This window comes from Strix aluco, chromosome 2 (genome assembly GCF_031877795.1).
Source record: "Strix aluco isolate bStrAlu1 chromosome 2, bStrAlu1.hap1, whole genome shotgun sequence".
NCBI classification, from domain to species: domain Eukaryota; kingdom Metazoa; phylum Chordata; class Aves; order Strigiformes; family Strigidae; genus Strix; species Strix aluco.
The window spans coordinates 36,439,316-36,458,407 of record NC_133932.1 but is presented as its reverse complement, the minus strand read 5'-3'; the positions used below and the strand labels follow the sequence as shown (position 1 = coordinate 36,458,407).

The window sequence follows — 19,092 nt, the reverse complement described above, 5'->3', positions numbered from 1 at the left end:
ATGGCCTTTTGTTCTACTTTTGTTTATTTTTGTGTGGTACAACCATAGATTTAGATGGAATAACTGCTTGTTACTGGTATCTATACAGAAGGAGGTATTTGTGACTCCAGAATGATGATGTCCTGTAAAGAAATACAGCCCTGATATGAGGGCAGAGGCCTTGAGAAGTGGAGACACAGGATGCAACAAAGGAGTACAGGCAGAAGATGACAAGAAATGGGGCACAGGATTGGCAGTGGAGACCTCAGTGGTCAATTAAAGACATGCCAGATCTAGACAATTATGTCTTTACGAGTAACAAAGAAGAAGTAATATCCATAAAAAGTACCATGAACAGTAAACTCAGATGTAACAGGGTACTGCATACCAAAGACAGAACGAAGGTATAATAGCACATTGGAAAACACAAAAGCAACCCCAAGTGGATCCCAGAATGACGAAGAAGAAACCATCAGCATGACCATCACATTCCCCACAGAGAAGGACTCTGCATGCTGACAGCTCTCTAATCCCACTGCTACAGCAATGGAACTGCTGACCTTAGTACCTACCCAGAGGGGCAGTGGAGGGGTGAGCATAACACCAAGAAAATGGGCAGAAACTAAGAATCATGTGGATACTAATTTTAATTACGTTGTCATTATTTCCTTTTTATTCAACAATTAGATCTGGACTAATAACAATTTGACCCCTTAAGATTTCAGTTATACTAACAACAAATTCTTGCGTTGGCTTTACATAAAAGGTACACATTCACCTTGCTCATAAACAAGATTTTTAGCTTAACAACTGGCTTAAGGAAAATAACCCCCATACCCACACTGATCTCTTCTTAAAGAGGTTTAATAAAAATCACAATACTCAGTGGTACTGAGATTTCTTTTGTTGTTGTATACCCCCCCCCCCCCAAATTTTAAATGGTATTACATACTGCCAGCAGATACAGCTAATATTATTCATTTTTCTTAGTATCAGTTTTCTGAGGACACATCACCACCATTACTATAAACTTAAGTTTTAAAAATACTATTTTCCTAAGTATATTGCCAGTTTTTAACTGCAGATCACCAGAATATCTCAGATTATAAACAAGGGGTTACTTACTTGTACTGCCTTGTGAGAATTAAACAGAGAGCTCTGTTTCCATACAAAAGATGGTTTGCAGGACTTAAAAAAAAAATTAGAGAGTTAGTAACATACTTTTTTTCCTCCTTAAGATTTTCAAAAGTAATGTAAGTTTTCACAGTAGTTGTCTGCAAGCACTCTAGTACCAAATTATATACAAGCTTCCTTGAATAGTCCCACTGATTTACAAGTCACTGAGAATATTAGTTTTCATCATATAATAATTTGTAAGATTCAAATCACTCTCAGCCTACTTTAAAAAAAAAGAGATATTTAAACTCCTTCCTAACTCACTAGGCTCTGACAAACATAGCAAAGCACACCTCAAATGGTCCAAAGATATGGCTAGTACATGGCTACTATGTTCCCTACAATCTCATCTTTGTTTAAAAAAAGAAAAAGAAAAAGGCATGAAGCATGGAAAAGCTAGCTCGACTACCTGACTGGGCAGACTAAGCAGCAGTTCTAAAGAGCTAAAGCATTGTCCCCAGCATACCTAATAGAGAATGAGAAGAGGGAACTGATAAATGTAATCCAGCAACCACCAGAAAGGAAGCCAAGGGAAGATGCAGTTAGTTAGGGAAGGAGTGTGATGATGAAGCAGATGAAAGTCAGCTCACACTGGGAGAATGAGAAACGAAAGGCAGTGCACAGAGCAGATAAAAGAAGGATTCCGTAGCTGCTAGACATCATTGAGCTATCCTTCACCTTCCAGCAGGGTCTTCAGGACGAAGAAGAATTTCTAACCAGTAGCTGTACCAACAGCTCAGCTCTACAGCCCCTGGAAACCATAAGACTTCCTTTGTTCTTTCCAAGCCATGGGATTTCCTTTGCTCTTTCACTGAATTCTGCTCCTCCCTCCCATTAACCAGCTACCCTGAGCAAAGCCTTCTTAGCCTGCTCCATCATCTCAGATACAGTCACTTGACCAAAGTCAGCCTACCCACCTTTTCAAGATTGAAATTGGGATTAAAATGTATCCTACTATGTGACATAAAATCTGAAGCAAGACATCAGTAAAATGCTAATCCTTTCCACTGCACGATTATAAAGCTACAGACTTCAAATAGACACCAGAACTTGTAAAAGCAGTATTTGCACAACTACAACACAAGTAGCGATTACACCAAATCAGTGTTCTGTAATTAGTTGATATTCTGTGCAGACTACAGGAAGGGGGCAAATGCTCTATATGCATATGACATAAATTCTCATTTAATCTCTGTCTCCCTGCCCCTTTATAGAGTCCAGGGAAGTCTCCAAAGCCTTTCAGCAAATGGCTTTTGGGAAAAAATTAAACAAGACTTACAAAAGGAAATTAAGACTGTTGCATACAGCGTTCCCAAGAACATACTTGAATATTTGTTCTTGCTCACTTTTTCTGCATCATAGCCGAGACAAATATTTACAACAGTTGGTCACACTGTTCTGCTGGAATAGTATTTAGGAGGGATGATACCAAAAGTGGCTGTTCACACCAAATAACTTATTTCCTTTCAGGTTTACTGTACTTACTGTTAGTAATTTTAGATCAGCCTTAAACCCTAACAGGATTTTCGGGGCAGTAAAAGTGCAAACAACAACTAGTAACAAGAAACAAAATAGAACAAAAAATGTGTTATATAGTTTTTTTTTTTTAAATTAGATATCATTGGCCTCTATGCAAAACTATACAGAATCAGGATAAATCTGAATAAGCTGAATACATAATATAACACAATCTAGTTAACCAGGTTAGTTCTTACCAAAACTCTATGGCTTTAGTATATGACATTATAGCACAATCAAAGTTTCCTTGGGAAAATTCCTCATTTCCTTTCTGTTTCATAGATTCACTGTTCTGTGGAATCAAGAAAAAACAATTCAGCAACGACTGTAATGCAACTCATTTGCAATGAGAAAAAAACATTCGACAAGAGGCAACTAAGTTTTTATGCTTATAAAAGCAGAATGTTACATATGCACTATTATTGTAATTTAATACTTTTAATTCATTGCAATTAATGAGCTTAAAAGTGTACAAATAAAAATGTTATGCAGACAAGAATACAACGAACAATAATTAAAAAGCAGGACTAATTCAGAAGCTCTCTTGTGTTCCATAACATAGTCATCAAAAGCAAGAATGCATCAAATAGCAAAGTAGGCCGAGTAAAGCACAGCTCAACCAGTTCCCTACTCAGTTCCTTTCAGTGGAGCTCCTGAACTACAGAACTGTAGCACGGAAGACACGGGATTTAACCAGACCCCCACAGAAAAAAACCACAAACATCTACACTAAGGGAACAGATGGCAAAGAATTTGAGAGCATCTTATTTCTGTTTTAAAAGGATCAAGTTGAACAGTCTTCTATCAATATTAACTACATTTCCTTGAGCTTTTTGGGTGGTGAGGAAGGGAGCGCTCTCCAATGTACGCTGGCAACATAAACAACTAATGCTCTGTTTATTAGGCCAGGATCTCTCAAGGTAACTATTTATGTCAGGATGATTACTCACCCAAGCTTTTGAAACCTTCACCTTTAATCATTTGGTCATTTTTATAATCTTTGATCATTAAAAACCCCCCAAAAATAACAAGAAAAAAACAAAAGCACAACCACATTCTGGTATCTTCTCTCACCTTCCTGCAGTTTTCACAGGTCACAGCTTTAAACTCTTCAACTAAATCACAATCTTCCAAAGCAACTTTAGTAATATAACGTTTACCTGGAGACAAAATTCAGAAAAATACGGTGGGTGAAAAAGTTAAAGACAAGAAGTAGGGTTTATCTTCTGCTGCTAAGAATCATACTCTATTTTCTGACTGAAAGCAAAATTTGACATACCAACTAAATAACAGAAACAAATTAAGCAACAGAAATGTTCAAAAGAAAATGAATTATTTATTATTGGGTAAGCCCAAAATAACTGGCTGCAGCCCGTAAAATATTTAAGTACTTCCCTAATTTCAAGCAATCAAGTGAAACGCAATTGTATTTTAAAGATTTGTATTTAAAGAATTTGTACTTCAGTACTTAACTATAAAAAGATTCTTCTCCTTACATGCGAGTTCAACTTCTACTACCCTGTTACCTACTGCACAGCTGAGTTAGAATGTGTATATGTAAAAAGTAAGACCAAAATACAAGCCATTTAACACACATCAAATACAGCGGGCCTGGGAGCTTTTTGTAATTTCAGCAGGACTTCTCCTGCTAGTGTTAATATCTTATGGTAACTCCCATGAGCTACATAAGCTAATTTTTGAAATATGACTGACATTTCAATTTTGACAAAATCCTCTGCCAAATGGTTAACAGAAAGACCCACATAGTATTTCAGACAACTTTTAACTTAACCCTAAGTTAAAGGGATACAGGGTGCACATACAGCCCATAAATGGACAAAGTGAAAAAATATTGAGCTCCTGTTCAGGAAGAGCACATACACTGTAAATACAACCCACATACAGAGATTCAGGGAAGAACTGACTGGTTCAAATAAGCAGAAAACAAGAAAAACCACCACACCACCACCGCTACTTTTCCAGTCACTCCCAGAGTAACGAAATACATGAAACATGAACTATTCCATAATTACAACACAAGCGACTTGCCTCACCATTGTTTCTTCAGAAGTGTTCATACTTACACTCAGCAAAGAAAATTTCAAGATAGATCCAACCAAAATCACTGAGTTTCTCCAGCCTCTGCAGAATACTGACATCACCTGTGTATCTGACCCAATCAAGTGCATCCCCAACATCAAAGACACCCTATTTCAATTGAAGGAAAATAAATAAACAGTAACTAATTCTACACAAAGCAAAGTTTTAAAACAAAAACAACAAACACCAACAGAGCAACAGCTCACTGGCAATATAGTGGAAGCATTCCATGTAAATATAACAAACAATACTACTATAACAGTTACACTACACACTTGTTCCCAATTTGTTAGCCTTTGAAATGGACAACGGGTCACAAATATAAATATCTGGGTAACTCAAGCACAGCATGATACAGCATATTCACAAAATTAAAACAATCATTCTTTCAACAGGAGTCAGGGGAGCCACTCAAATTATAGAATATGATTTAGAAACTTCTTTTTAACAACTGCAAACAAAATTGCTTCAGTGTGAAGTGACAAGCCTGATCAAAAAAACAACATTCTCCAGGCTTAGCCCAGGCAGGACTAAGACTTAAATTCTCTAAGTTGTGACTTCCCTTCTATTCAAACTAAATTTAATTGTTTAAGCTACAAAGCTTTATTTGAAGGAGAGGGATTAAGTGAAGACTGTCCGTTGCCTGGGATACTCTCACATTATCTGAGCCTACAGATTTTGAAAAATAATGTAAAAACTCGCATGACTAAGGCAAATATCACTAAAAATACAGGAACTGGGTAATCCAGCAGTAACACGGTTGTACCTATTCTGCTTCTCCTATTGCTCCTATCAGTTGTGATATTGTCTTCTAATAATGTTTTTATTTTAGCTTTTGCAGTTAACCTACAGCAGGCAGCAGAAACTAGAAAGTGGAAAAAAGTGACAAACACAGGGAAACTAACAACATCCACAGTCTAAAGTTAACAAGCTGAAAAATGTAATGAGTCTCGTACATTACATCCTCTAGTGAGGATGGATCAGCAGGTTTCCGAACCACACTCTTACTCTGCCATTCACAGTCCATCAGATTGAATCAGTATCACTGCTTGAGAATCTCATAAAAGATTTCCAAACTGCCTCCAAAGAGTAGAACTTTTGCATCATTTCAGTGATCAAGCTTAGCCCTGCTTGTAGCACTGTAACCCCACCATACAGCATTGCTATCGCTAGTAACAAGCCACAGGTTTTGTACAGAGTTTGCAAGGCCACAGGACTGTGACTTGTCAGGCTTCCTCTGAGCTTGTCCTGACCTGCTTAAAGCTCTGTTTTAACTGTAACAGCAATTTTTCTTCTGACCATGTGGTTATGACTAATTTGGTTTGAAAATGAACCTAAGCAGATCCTAGGATGAGGAGGGAGAAAACATCGACAGCAGTCCTTGCAGCTAAGAACTCCAGCTAGCAACAACTATACCCCTCACCCCACACAGGCAAACACCAGACAGAAGCCATTTACTTCAGGATCCCAAGGAGCAATACAAGGGTAAGCGCAACACCTGGAAAAGGGTCAGATACAGGAACTGAGTGTATTACAATTTTAACTGTACTATTATTAAAGAGTTTCTCTGGTTAGTAGTATTTCTTCATTTTCTTTCTTCTTCCGAAATAAGTAATTCTAGCAGACTTCAACTATACTAACAATAACTTCTTGTCTTTACATATAAAGTGTATTTGCCTTTTAACCAGATTTTTAGCGTAACACACATAGATAGGACTGTGTGCTTGTGGGAGGGAATCTAGAGCTCTTCAATACTGAAGGCAGAGAGGGAGCACTGTGACATGTCAAAGGATAAGTCTTCAAGAAGAAATGGCAAATCTGCAAGCAAGCAACAAGGAAGGCCACCAGTGGGTACCGAAGAAGATACATGGGGGGCTGACCTGGGCTCCAGCTGCACAGCCTAAAACCCACCCAGCCACACTGCAGTAGCAACCTCCAAACCATTTACTTTCAGCATACGAACTACCCTCAAAGTTCTCAAGCATTTTTGTCTTCTAACACAGACAATATTTATTTCACAGTTCCAGTCACACATAGATTTCGTTTGGTGGCTCAGAGTTGCAACAACTGGCAACTCCAGTCCTATATACTACATATTCCAAAAACTACAAACTCAATGTATTTATGCAAGCATTTCAAAGTTTTGGACATTTGTACAAATGTTTTGTTCATATTCACACATAAATAAGTATTCCTATTAAAAACAATTCAAGAAACTTACATTTTCTATTCTGCTGCCAATTCTCAGTATGCCACCGATAAAAGGTGGAACATTCTGGAAGAGGGATAGAAAACAAATAAAACCCAAGTTATTAAGACCGGATAACTTTAGTTTCTATCTGCTCAGGTTCAACTCAGCAACATTTTCTGTTCAGTTAAATCCCCTACTGTTTTTGTTGAAAAATAAATAAATGAGGGCATGGAAATAGAGAATGCATGGATGCTGTGACATCTGGGTAGGAAAGTCAGACACTTTAACCACTTCTGTAGTTACCTACATACCAAAGAACCAGCTGATACATCCCATGAAAACCATCCAAAACAACAGTACTTCCTCTCCTGAGCTCTTCTGCTCCTCCAAATAAATTTTACTATTGGATATACAAACTTTTACATGGAGAAGGATATACAGGCTGAGGAAGTAAGAAGAGGGAAGCAGAGGTAAACAGGGAGATGGGAATATACACAGACCCTCTCATCTAAAGATTGAATGGGAGACTACCAGAGAGGAAACAGCAAAAAGAACCCGTCACATGAGACAAAATGGAAAAACTGCAGGGACATCCTGAAGTACAAGGAGGTGAAAACAGAGCACTCAGTCTGAAGGACGAAGCAGCAAAAGAACCTAAGTATGAATCCACAAGATCAATACAGCACATGAATACCTAATCATATAAAGTCATATAACAGTAAAGTAGACTGGAAAAGTGTAGTTTGTGATTGAGCACAGAATTTCAACAAATTATTTTTTTAAAGACATGTCATACCTAAATTAAAAATAAAATAAAATATTTTCCCTTCAGCTGCTGAGAACATTTCTTATATCATTCTCTCCTCTGCACTCTTATGCTTCTGTTTTAAGTCAACAACAACTGCAAACCTTAAATATCATTTGTTAAATGAGGGAAAAATAACTGAGGTGGAAAAAAGTATTTAACTTTTTCATCCAGGAATGGTGCCATTTTTCTCACTGATATGACTCTCTTTCTTAGCAATTTACAAGGGCCGCAATCAACTGTATCATTGACTCTGCAAATATTTAGTAAGTTATCTCAACTGTAATAAAGCCTATGACACACTTTCTAGAAAGCTGCAGCTCAACCATCAGACAGTGTATTCACTCCAGCAAAAGGAAACATCTAATTTAAGATATAATCCCAAGTTGCATAAGGTACAGATTTAATTAACCTATTATACTTGAAAACTTACACAAAGTTAAGATATAGTACTTACAACAACTTTTTTAATTAAATCAACAAGGTCTTCCAAAACCTCTAAATCACAGAGTCTCTTCCAATTCCGGTCTAAAATCTGTGAACTGCTTAAAAACAGAACCAGTTATCATTTAGAGAAGTAATACTGTGTTACATGGTCTTAATCACTAGTATTTACAGTAATTAGATCTAAGCAAGAATATGGTTACAAACTCAAATCAAGCCCTTCAGAGGGGGAGAAAAAGAATAGCTGCAAAGCTTTTGATACTTTTGAAATAAAACGCATACGTTTAAGTACATAAATACTCTCTTAGATGCCAAACTTCATTGTTAGTATTTTCTTCTGTATATTCAAGAACTATGCCTTCTGACCTTAACTAACTTAGCTCACTGATAAAAACATTCCTGCACACAATTTAATGACTACTGAAAGTATATAATGATCTTTCAGGCAACAAACAAAAAAAAAAATGTAAAGGCTGATTAAATCACTTCAAGAACATGATTACTTACCTCCAATCAGCTACCAAAGAATTACTTTCACTTTTGAAGAGAAGAGGCCAAAAGATGCGTATTTTAATAACATTGCAATATTCTCTTAGTATGTCAACTGGCTGACTGCACCACACTTCACAGGGATCAACATCTTCAAGAAAACAGTTAGGAATTAGACTACACAATTCAGGCATTACAAGTAATCAAAGGCCAAATAAACATTCAAAAACATCAGAAACATTTCCGTACTGTATTCCTAAGTACCACCTAACCAAAACAAGAAAACTTGAACACTCCAAACACATCTGGCAACTTGAGGTTTTTTAATAAATTGGAAGGGGAGAGGGAATTTATATGGAGGTAAAAATAGGGACCTGATGACAGTCTTTACACTTCTTGCTTAAGTAACCGCCTGTACTCTGAATCGTATTGACATAATACATTAGAAACAAATAAATGCAGCCTGCTTCTAAATGAGGAGCCTAAGAAGGGCTGTGAGCCATTTAATGGCTAAGGGATTCTACCTCATAATAAAACACGAACCTCTTCTAACTGTACCCATTTAATTATTTTCTACAAAAAATCCAGAGTAGTGTGGCACAGAGCAACATGGTACAAAAAGATCAGCAATTTTCTTTTTTTCTCTAGAGGCCATGTGTGTGATGCATTGCTCTTTCAAAAATATAATCTATTTCCCTCAGATACTGTCTTTAAAAGGTAAAGATCCTTATTAGTCTATTGAGGTGACATCAAGTAGTCTCAGAGCAGAAGCATGGTTATCTAGGAGTCTGAACATATGTAAAAATCCATTTTACACAGCTGGCTGTGTTCATCTGAGTTTCCTACATATTACAGGTTACCATTTGTATAGTGAATAAAGTTTTGAAGAAATCGACATACTCGAGCCACCTGCTTTTCTGCAACTATTTTTTTTTTTAAATATTATCACTGCAAAACTTTACCTACAAAGATCAACTTGAAAGTGTCTTTAGACCTATACAGCTAAAACATAGCTACAATTAAAACACAGCTTATGAACACAAGCCTTAAATCTCCATCCTCATAACATTAATTGACTGCATATATGTACATATTATTGAGTATTTACACTGTTGTCACAAATGTATAGCAGTCTTCTGCACATTACATTAGGACAAAAAGATGAGAATTCTTCCAGTGTGCAAGAACATGCCAATGCTTCTGCTCAGAAATAATAATTTTCTATTTCATACAAAATAAGGAAAAAAGTGAAATAGCAATCAAAAGATCTGAACACAGCAAGAAAAGTGCATTAGAAAGTTATGTAACATTGGTTTAGTTTACATACCTGTTTTAGGCTTATGCGGTGACTGCTGTACAAACACTCCATGACCCTGAAGATAAACATGTTTTTTAACATTGCACATCTTGCATATGTGTTACCCTACCTATAAACAATGATTGTTTAATGTTTCTAAATATTAAACCAATATAAACTGCTTACATCAGGGGAAGAAAGGAATGGAAGTGATTTCTACATTCTGTCACCCATGCCTCTTCTCAAGAAAAGGCAATTATTGAACATATTTAGACCGGTATAAAAGATGGTCTATGGTTACATCTCCATAAGCAAGCAGCATGATTAAACAGAAAACAAATCTATGAAGCAATATTTGATACTGAGCAGTCTACATCACATGATATGCTCTTCAAGGGGTCTTAGTCTGCACTGGTTCAAATCTAGTCCCATGGACAGAGCTCCCATTTGCGGTTGATGCACATTACCTATACTCTTGAAAAGCACCTTCTAGATTAGTTTCATCCCCAATGAATCCCACTAGCACACTTCAAGACCTCTTCACAACATAAGCCAAAACATGAAAGACGGGGACAACTGAGATATTTGTTTCAAAAATGTTCTCCTGATGCAAACTAAAATACTAATGCAGATACATTAGTTAACAAAATTAATTGATAATTAACTAAAATTATTTAGTTAACTATTATAAATTACAATAATTTAGTAATTAACTAAAATACTCATGCATACACCACGGATCTAGACAGGAAAATTGTAGGTACCTTCTATATACTCATTCTGAACAGAAGCTTTTTATAAAATGTTAATACTGCTCATTCAATGCTCACCAGCATGTCGCTATATTCTAAAACCAATCTGAGGTGAATAAATACCCCCATGCTTTTTCCCCCCCACCCCATTTCCCCATGAATAAAATACTATTGGTATTCCCCATTCTCCCACATGTTTTTGCACTTGTGCAATGGTTTTCTGAGGAAAACAAGGAAACTTGAAGTCTGCAACATTCTGCATTACCAAATGACAAACCTCTTTGGATCCAATCTTTATAATTCACATTAAGCACAGCCAAAAAGCAAACAAAGCAAACAAAACACAATGGGGAAAAAAGCATGTTTACTAGAGTTATTTAATACAATGGTTTGGTTGCTGTCTTATGAAAAAAATGTTTACCTGCATATCCATTCAAAAATGTCCATAGATTAATAGTTATTGATAGGAAGACTTTTACTAATTTAAGCAGTATATTAAATCATACTAGAATAGCATTCTAATAATTAATAATTCAAAATTGGATACTAGGCAGCAATATAAGGTTCAAGAATACCTAAGGAAACACATTTAAGAAGACAACACAGGTTTTCAAAAAAAACCCCAATGTTTTTACCATTAACACCTGTATATTTAAATAAATACATACATATCAAAATAAGTGGAGTAGTTGATTTTCTACTTCATAAAAGCATACTGTACCAATACTTTAGTTTAAAACATAGTACTCCATATGAGCCTCTCAAGCTGAAGAACAAATGACTTTGTTCTGTTTTACTGATCCCTACAAAATCTATTATTTTAACAAACATTATACATGTGTCATTTAATAAATACTACATATCATGTCTATGTATTGCACACTACCATTTCCAAGAATATGACTGGAGAAGAGTATAAAAACAAACTGATTACCAAACACATCTTTCATAGTTTCTTTAGCAAACGTATTCTTTCTGGCAGACTTCCTGGAAATACTAGCATGCTGTGCAATGACGACTTACTAATTGACCTAAAGTGATGACAAGCAATCACATAATTTCACCCAAAGTAGCATTTCTGAACTATTACAACATTACATGTAAATCAAGGCTTACTCTCAAAAATAAATTAGAACATCGATGCTTAACAGACCAGGACACCCAATCACAAAGAGGAAGAAAAATTAACTATTATTTCAAAATCAGTTCATCTTGAAAGATGACTGTCTCCTTCACTCCATAGCATGGATTTTGCTACAATATTTAAAGACAAAACAAAGCACACACACACACCCCCTCTATACGTCAAGTCAAGGTGGTATTCACGCCAAGGCAAACCTGAAAACGAAGAGTTAGCACTTGCACAGAATCAAGGCCTTTCTTTCCATAACAGAGCACACACATCACCTTAGGGGATAAAGTGTCTAGTAACTTATGCTAACACAACTGTTAAGAGTACTTTATTTTGTCCACAGCACAAAAAAAAAATCTTTATTGATATAAACAATTTCCAATGAGACTCACTAGTCTACTGATAATGGTCCCTTGTAAAGATACAGCTTTACAAATAAGAAATTCAATTTACCTGTACTTTTTATTTCTGCAAAGAACAGTAGGCCAGCTAGCTCCTATTTTGCAGCAGCAACACATAGGATAAATAACTCCTAACTGAACTTTCCAAGCAACAGGAAGATTAACTACCACAGTGTTTTCTAAGACTCCTTAAGCATAGCAAGAAGGGGAAAGGAAGAGTCAAGGAAAGTATTTTTGGAAGTATTAAAGCAGAAGAGGGCTATAGTTTATTCAATAAAAGAAACAACTAAATAAGTAGAGGCCTTATTGGGCACAAAGAACTAAAAAAAATTGTTAAGAGATGACAAGAACAAAGAATGGGTGAACATGCTGCAGTTAATTTGCCGACTTGAACTTACATGAACTAAGATGCAATGCTTTGCAATTGAAGGAACTGAATCTGTGACTCTGAGTTATATCATCCCAAATACAGCCTGGATACCCAGCCAACAGGTTGGTCAAGATCTGCTAATAGGATCATCCCTGTCTAGTGTTACATAGTTGTATATGCATTCAGCAGAACTTGCCTGATAGAGGATACACAGTCTCTGTGCTCTACCCCAATTTAGTACTGCAAGTGAGTAACATACAGCAGTGTAAGGTACTTTTGCATCAGTCTGAATTAATGAACACTAGCAATTAGATCAGATCTGGGTATAAACCCCACTGGAGCATCTTGCAAGTTTCTCCTCTAGTTTCAAACCTACTTACCAATTCACAGCAAGATTTATCACCAGCATAGAAAGCCAGGGCTGCAAACTCAGATTCGGATATAGGTTCACCCATGGTACATGATCCTGAAAAAGAAGTATGATGAGAAATACATGAGGGGAAGGCAAATAACATGTGCTTTGCAGGACTTGATCACATTAAACGGCACTTTGTAAGAGCTTCATGAAAGACGTTGTGTTCTTATTTTCACACAGCACAGGTTAATGTTGAAAAGGGCTGGCTAAATCGACTGACTCTTAACAGTCTCGGAAGCCGCTGACGCCCGACAGCACTCCGGCCCGCTCCCTCGCACCTGACAGACAGGAGGGAGAGGGACGGGCAGTTTCTGCCAGCCGGCTGAGGGGGCAGCACCTCAAGCGGGGTTCGACACCGCGCCCGCTGCGCCGGGCAGCCCCGTCTGACAGAGCCCAGGCCCCGCGGCCCTCTCCCGCCCGGCAGCTCGCGCAGCCGCCCCCGTCCCGCCGCGACAGCTCCGCCGGAGCTGAGGCGGAGGCCGGCGGGGCTCCCCGCAGCCGCCCCGCCGCCGTGGGACCCCGGAAGCCCGAAGGTTCGCACTGACGTGTCGCAGCCCGACGCTTCCCGCCAGGACAGCCCTGCCCATGCCTGCTCCTCCCCGCGGCAAAGAGCTTCCAGCAGCCCGAAGGGGCTCCTCCGCCGCGGCTCCCATGGCCGACAGCACCGCTCCCCACCCCAGCCGGGCCAGGCCGGGCGTCATCCTGCCGGGGGCTCCGGAGAGACGGGTGTCACCCTCCGGGACCCAGCCCCACCGGCGAAAGGGTGTCACGAGCTCAGCGATGAACGGGGAGGGGGCAGGGCAGAAGCACCCACCAGCGGTAGCAGCGGCGCCGCCGCCTCCCTGCCTCACTCACCAGCCACCGCCTCCACCGCCCGCCCGCCGCGCCGCGCTGCGCTCCCCTCCGGCTCCGCTGGACTGAGGCGGCTCCCCCTGCCGCCCACGCCCCTCCACCGCAGCCCTCCCGCCGCGCGCGCGCCAGCGCCCCCACCCACCCGGACCCTGGCTACTGGCTCGTTCCCGCCTGACGTCATGGGTCCCCGCCCGCCGCCGCTGGCAGGCAGGCAGGCTCTGCACATGCGCCCGCTGCCCAGGCGGGCCTGCGGCCGACTGCGCATGTGCGAGATGCGGCCCGGCGGGGCGGAGGACGTGCGGTACTGGGGGGTAGGGAAGCACGGCGGGGCGCCTCCGCCTTCTTCCTCCTCCTCCTCCTCCTCCGGCGGGTGTCCTGGGTGTGGTTTTCTCCCCAAACCAGGCCGAGACCTCGAAAGGAAGGAGGCAGAGCGGCTTGGCGGGGCGGGGGGGCTGCGGGCAGGAGGGGCGTGCGGAGGAGGGAGGGGGGCGGACGGTTGCACCGCGGCTCCTGCGCGCCAGTTGCGGGGGCAGTGAAAGAGCCGCCCCGCGCGCCCCCCCCGCCGCCCACTCAGCGCGTGCCGCGGGGCCGGCGCATGCGTCTGTCGCGCGCGTGTCCCCGCCCCCGGGGCTGAGGGCGAGTGGGCGCGTGCGGAACTCGCCGGGAAACATCTAACAGCTTCTCCCTGTCTGTGTCTGTGTGTCTGTCCCCCCGCCCCCAAGTTAAAGGGAAGAGACCGGTATGGTTGAAAACTCTCCAGCCCCGTTGCCAGAAAGGGCAATCTATGGATTTGCCCTTTTTTTAGGCTCCTGGTTTGGCTTTAGTAAGTATACCGGGTACTGAATACTTCACCAAAAAGTGTTGCTTTGCTTACGAGACAAATGTCATTCCGATAAGACCATCTGAAAAGGATCGAAATTGTATTACACCACCTCTTGTAAGGGTGCATGATGGAGGACTAAGGGACCAGTGCTTGCCGGACCTGTCGGTTGTTACAAGGATCTGTCATTGCCTTTTGTGATTTTCCCATGTTTTGTCTGTCTTTAACCTTATTATGGGGTCTTTAATAATATTACAGAGTCAAATTATTTTAAAGATTAGCTGGATTCTCATTTTACTAACATTTTTACTTGAATTGCATACATTGTCACTGTTCGTAAACCCTTGTAGATAATAGTAGTGCAACCTTCCCCACCCAAATACTAAAAAAAAATAAAAATCAATCTTATCAACAGTGATGGAAAATGATTAGGGTTATACCAGCATTTCTCTGCTGGTGTGACAGGTGCTTTAGCATTTCATTGGGGATATCTTGCATGCCCACACAGGACCAGGGCTTGAGAGAGTGAGAACACTTTTTCAACACAAGAAAAGGTGCTGCAAATACACTGTAGTCAAATAATAATCCAGAATCCTACTGTAAGTCTTTCTTGCCCTCAGGAAGTAAGTAGAAATTAAACGATGTGGGTTTTCGTTCTTCTCACACGAAGCCACTGCAGTTCTATAACTTGTGTCACTGTTTGGCTACTAACCTGTTCCTCTCAAGTTTTGTTAAACCTTTCTCTGGATTATTTGTTAGGGAGAAAAAATTTTCAGTATTGGTTTTGTTGATGTGAAAGTGATGCCAGGAACCAACAAAGTATTTCCAGTAACTTTTTCTGAACAGTTCCATCCAAGCACTGCAATTCTGCCAACTTTTCCTTCGACCAAAGGACTCGCTGTGTGATCATTTTCTGCTTTAATATTTTGTGCATTCAGAATCATTTGGCATCCTTGTACTGAGGGTTTTTTTTGTTCTGCAGTTCAACTAACAATAAATTTTTGTCTGCCTACATAGGAAATCAGAATGTAAATGTTAAAGCAAATATAAAGATATATAACCAGCTATAAAATATTGCCCCCATATTGGGTGGGTTTTGTGTCTGAGAAGCATATTCTGCAATGTTTTGGTAGAGCTATTTTGGTTTAAATAGTGTAAAACCCAAATATTTTCTTAGGACATATCGGTAGGGAAGTATTACTCTAAAACTTGGGAAGGAAGTCTAAAACAGTATCAGTCGTACTATTATGACTTCTTAATTCTTCTGTGCAGTGTTGTACCTTATCTGGGCATATGTTCCCGAGACTTGGCTGTTCTCCTTGGGACTAACATACTGGCCTCAAAAGTAAGTTCAACCAGTTAAACTCTTTAGCCTGAATATGTGTAAGTATAGGACACCCTTAATTATTTTCAAAAACCAAAACTTTTTTTTAAAATATTGGCCTTGTATTTAATCCAGTTTTTCCTGATGATACAGGACTGAAATCTTTATGAAACATTTTTTTGTGTAGATAGGTATCTATGATGAAAACTTTTCATCGTGTAATGAAAGAAATAGTATTTGAATGTTTTATGGTAAATTTGACATTTTGTTTTCAGGAAGTTTGCTGCTGAAAATACAGTAAACTTTAAACCGTAATTAAAAAAATAAAAATCTTCTGGAAGGAATCTATTTGATGGTTTATACCAAACTAGCTACAGTGACTCTGCAGTCAGTAATCTTGGGAGAGACCAGGGTCCATATTCAGGGGTGGTGTTTCTTTTCCTCTTGGCTAAGTTTATGCTAGGTACAGTAACAACCACTACATGAAAATTGTTATATCATTAGGCATTTGTTATTATGATATGCAAATTTTTAAATCTCTTTCCTCAGATACTGGGCAGTTGCTTTGCCAGCGTACCTACTAGTTGCTATAGGAATTGGTTATATATTACTTTTTGGTATTAACATGATGAGTACAGCTCCTCTTAACTCCACACATACCATTACAGGTAATGTTATTGGGGTTTTTTTAAGATTTTGATGCTTAACTGATAATTCTGTAAATACATATATGTAGTCATATGTAACGTAAATCAAATCTTAAGCCTTTAAATATTTTGATCTAGAAAAGGAGTTCTTGGAAATACTGAAGTACTAGAGTGAAAAGATAGACAGGAGCCTGACTCTTCCCTCTCTGGCAGTGGTTTCCAACTAGTAGTGCGTACTTTGTTATTAATGTGGTCACATTAGAGGAGCAGGGGTTAGGCATATAAAGATCTCCCAGGTGTGCGCCTTGCGTTACAAATCAGTGAAGAGTGTCACGGGAAGAAGGGTGTGCATGCCTACCTGGCAGTGGCAGAAGTGGGAAGGCACACAGGAGTCAGGGTGGTGCAAAGGAGGCCTGATCAGATATGTTAGTGATTACCTGTCTAAAAAAGCTGTTCTTCAGTTTTTCTCTCAGATTTTGCGTAGCCTTTACTCCTGCCAAGGAGGCATGTTCTGGGCACTCACAGTATTCTCCAGGCAGCTGCATCTTCCTCCATGTGAGGAATTCCACCACTATTTGCAGGTGGCCATTTTTGTTAGAAAAAATGCAAACTGTAAAATTTGGCAATAGATTTACCTATTGCTAAGGCTGCTGTAGTTGTACGGTTTTAACAAACTATGTACATAGTATTACATTATACTGAACTGCTAAGGAAAAAAATCAGTCAAGTCTGTAGCTCACATGCATTACTCCAACGCTTCTGTTAAGAACTGCCGTTTAGTCACCCCTGTGTTCCTGGTCACTCATTCACACTCTTATGTCACCCTCTCATTTGGTGTCAGCCCAAGAATTTGTGTGGCAGGTGGAATGGGGGACCTACTTTGTTTGAAAAAGAACTATATTTGAAAACTTTCTTTTTTAGAGAGAGCGGTTCCATAATTGTGTTCAAATCGCACCTGTAAAAATGTTTATGCTGTTACGTGAATGGGTGCTGTGTGGTGATGGGAACAAGCAGCCAAGATAAAGGGAGGGTGGAGAGCACCTCTCAGACTAAATCCTAATACAGAGCATTCAAACTACAGACTGAGCTATTCACTGTGGGGATTTTTGTTTGTTGGTTTGTTTGTTTTACCTTTGGGTAGTTATGGTTTAATGTCATGCAGCATCTTAAAGCAAGCAACATCACAGACAGTGATTTCAGCAGGAGGGTAGGGTTGATTTCTTCAGGGGCTCTGCTAATACATGTTGATGTAAAGGGTTTCTGATGACCATCTCCTTATACCTCAGCAAGATGGCATCTTCAGCATCACTTATAGTAGCCTAATTTATAAAGTGTTGCATTATATAACTTTTTTTGAAAGAAAAAATATCTCTAATATGTGAAATGTTCTCGTTGTCTCCTGTAGATAACTATGCAAAAAAGCAGCAACAGAAGAAATTTCAAGAAGAAGCAATACCAGCATTGAGGGATATTCCCATCAGTGAAGTAAACAGAATGTTTTTCCTTCCTGAAAAGGGAATCTGCAGTAGCAGATAGTCGTTATTAAGATCTGTTTGAATAAAGGATTAGTAGAAGCATTACATAAGGAAAAGTAAAACCTGTCCAAGCTAAAAAAAACCTCTTTCTGCTTGTAGAACAAAGCTTGCTTTTTTTTTTTTCTGAATTTCTAACTAAATTTATATTAACACATTTCATTGAGATGGCTTGATTTTATTACTATGCGGGCACCTTAATAACCTGCATTGGTATGAGAATTATGCCATGTTAATTTATCTAACCATTCTTGTGGGTTTAAAATAGCATTCTATTGCTGGTAGATTTCCGCTTGTAATTTCCTTCTGAAAGTGAAAGAAATAGCTTTTGGACATGGCTTAATTCTATTTTCCTTTGAATTCAGGGAGAGAAAATGTGTTCCACTAGTCAAGTGCTTGAAGATCTTTTTTTTATTACAAGTTATGTGACTTTCGAGTGTTTATATTGTGAATATACAATTTTAATTTGTAAATATTAATAAAATGTAGCTATTTTTTACTTGTTGAAGTTAGCCATTTTTCTGTGGTTCTATCGTATTTGTCCTGGGTAAAGTTGTATAGTGGTCCTTTTTTTTTATGCAATTATTTACTCAGCAAAATGTGTTGATCCCCCCCCCCCCCCCAAAGTGGTGGCCTTACTGAAATACCAAGATTACCAGAAATAACGAAGGTGGGTTGTGAAGATTTTCTGAAACAATCCTTGAAATGACTTTCTGGTTTTTAACCCTTCTTAAGAATACTGAGAACTAGGTTCAAGGAAATTTCTGGAAATACAGGAACTGACAGGTCCATCTTATTATCATCTAGGTTATAGCAAAAAGCACAATAACTTGTTATGGCAGTCGTTC

General features: G+C 39.3%; 2 protein-coding genes across 10 annotated transcripts in view; one reads left to right on the top strand and one right to left on the bottom strand.

The window, feature by feature from the left end:
- TTC3 (tetratricopeptide repeat domain 3) overlaps window positions 1–14,111 on the bottom strand; it is a 62,757-nt gene extending 48,646 nt beyond the window's left edge. For 4 of the 7 annotated variants that reach the window (XM_074814345.1, XM_074814350.1, XM_074814352.1 and 1 more), the window contains exons 1-10: window positions 13,925–13,993; window positions 13,035–13,120; window positions 10,030–10,075; window positions 8,721–8,853; window positions 8,227–8,314; window positions 6,995–7,048; window positions 4,758–4,881; window positions 3,748–3,833; window positions 2,871–2,965; window positions 1,105–1,167 (exon numbers count right to left, since the gene is read on the bottom strand). In XM_074814345.1, coding sequence (XP_074670446.1) covers window positions 1,105–1,167; window positions 2,871–2,965; window positions 3,748–3,833; window positions 4,758–4,881; window positions 6,995–7,048; window positions 8,227–8,314; window positions 8,721–8,853; window positions 10,030–10,075; window positions 13,035–13,109 — 764 coding nt within the window. In that variant the 5' untranslated portion in view covers window positions 13,110–13,120; window positions 13,925–13,993. Of the gene's footprint in view, window positions 1–1,104; window positions 1,168–2,870; window positions 2,966–3,747; window positions 3,834–4,757; window positions 4,882–6,994; window positions 7,049–8,226; window positions 8,315–8,720; window positions 8,854–10,029; window positions 10,076–13,034; window positions 13,121–13,883; window positions 13,902–13,924; window positions 13,994–14,063 lie in introns of those variants that run through there. The other 3 variants (XM_074814346.1, XM_074814349.1, XM_074814348.1) reach the window with 3 other exon arrangements.
- Window positions 14,112–14,150: 39 nt separating this feature from the next.
- PIGP (phosphatidylinositol glycan anchor biosynthesis class P) lies at window positions 14,151–18,743 on the top strand. Of its 3 annotated transcripts, none has more exons than XM_074814342.1 (5): window positions 14,151–14,232; window positions 14,644–14,744; window positions 16,014–16,086; window positions 16,615–16,733; window positions 18,118–18,743. In XM_074814342.1, exons 2-5 carry the CDS (start codon window positions 14,663–14,665, stop codon window positions 18,246–18,248), a joined length of 405 nt encoding a protein of 134 aa, XP_074670443.1. In that variant the 5' UTR covers window positions 14,151–14,232; window positions 14,644–14,662; the 3' UTR covers window positions 18,249–18,743. The 3 variants fall into 3 exon arrangements, with proteins under 3 accessions (XP_074670443.1, XP_074670445.1, XP_074670444.1); XM_074814344.1 differs by having other exon boundaries at window positions 14,178–14,222; XM_074814343.1 differs by lacking the exon at window positions 14,151–14,232 and having other exon boundaries at window positions 14,269–14,744.
- Window positions 18,744–19,092: the final 349 nt, after the last annotated feature.

Excerpts from the sequence above, each read along its gene's own strand:
- PIGP (XM_074814342.1), top strand. The coding sequence starts at position 14,663 with ATGGTTGAAAACTCTCCAGCCCCGTTGCCAGAAAGGGCAATCTATGGA. Across the intron at positions 14,745-16,013 it reads AGGCTCCTGGTTTGGCTTTA|TGTTGTACCTTATCTGGGCA; the intron begins GTAAGTATACCG and ends TCTTCTGTGCAG. Across the intron at positions 16,734-18,117 it reads CTCCACACATACCATTACAG|ATAACTATGCAAAAAAGCAG; the intron begins GTAATGTTATTG and ends TGTCTCCTGTAG.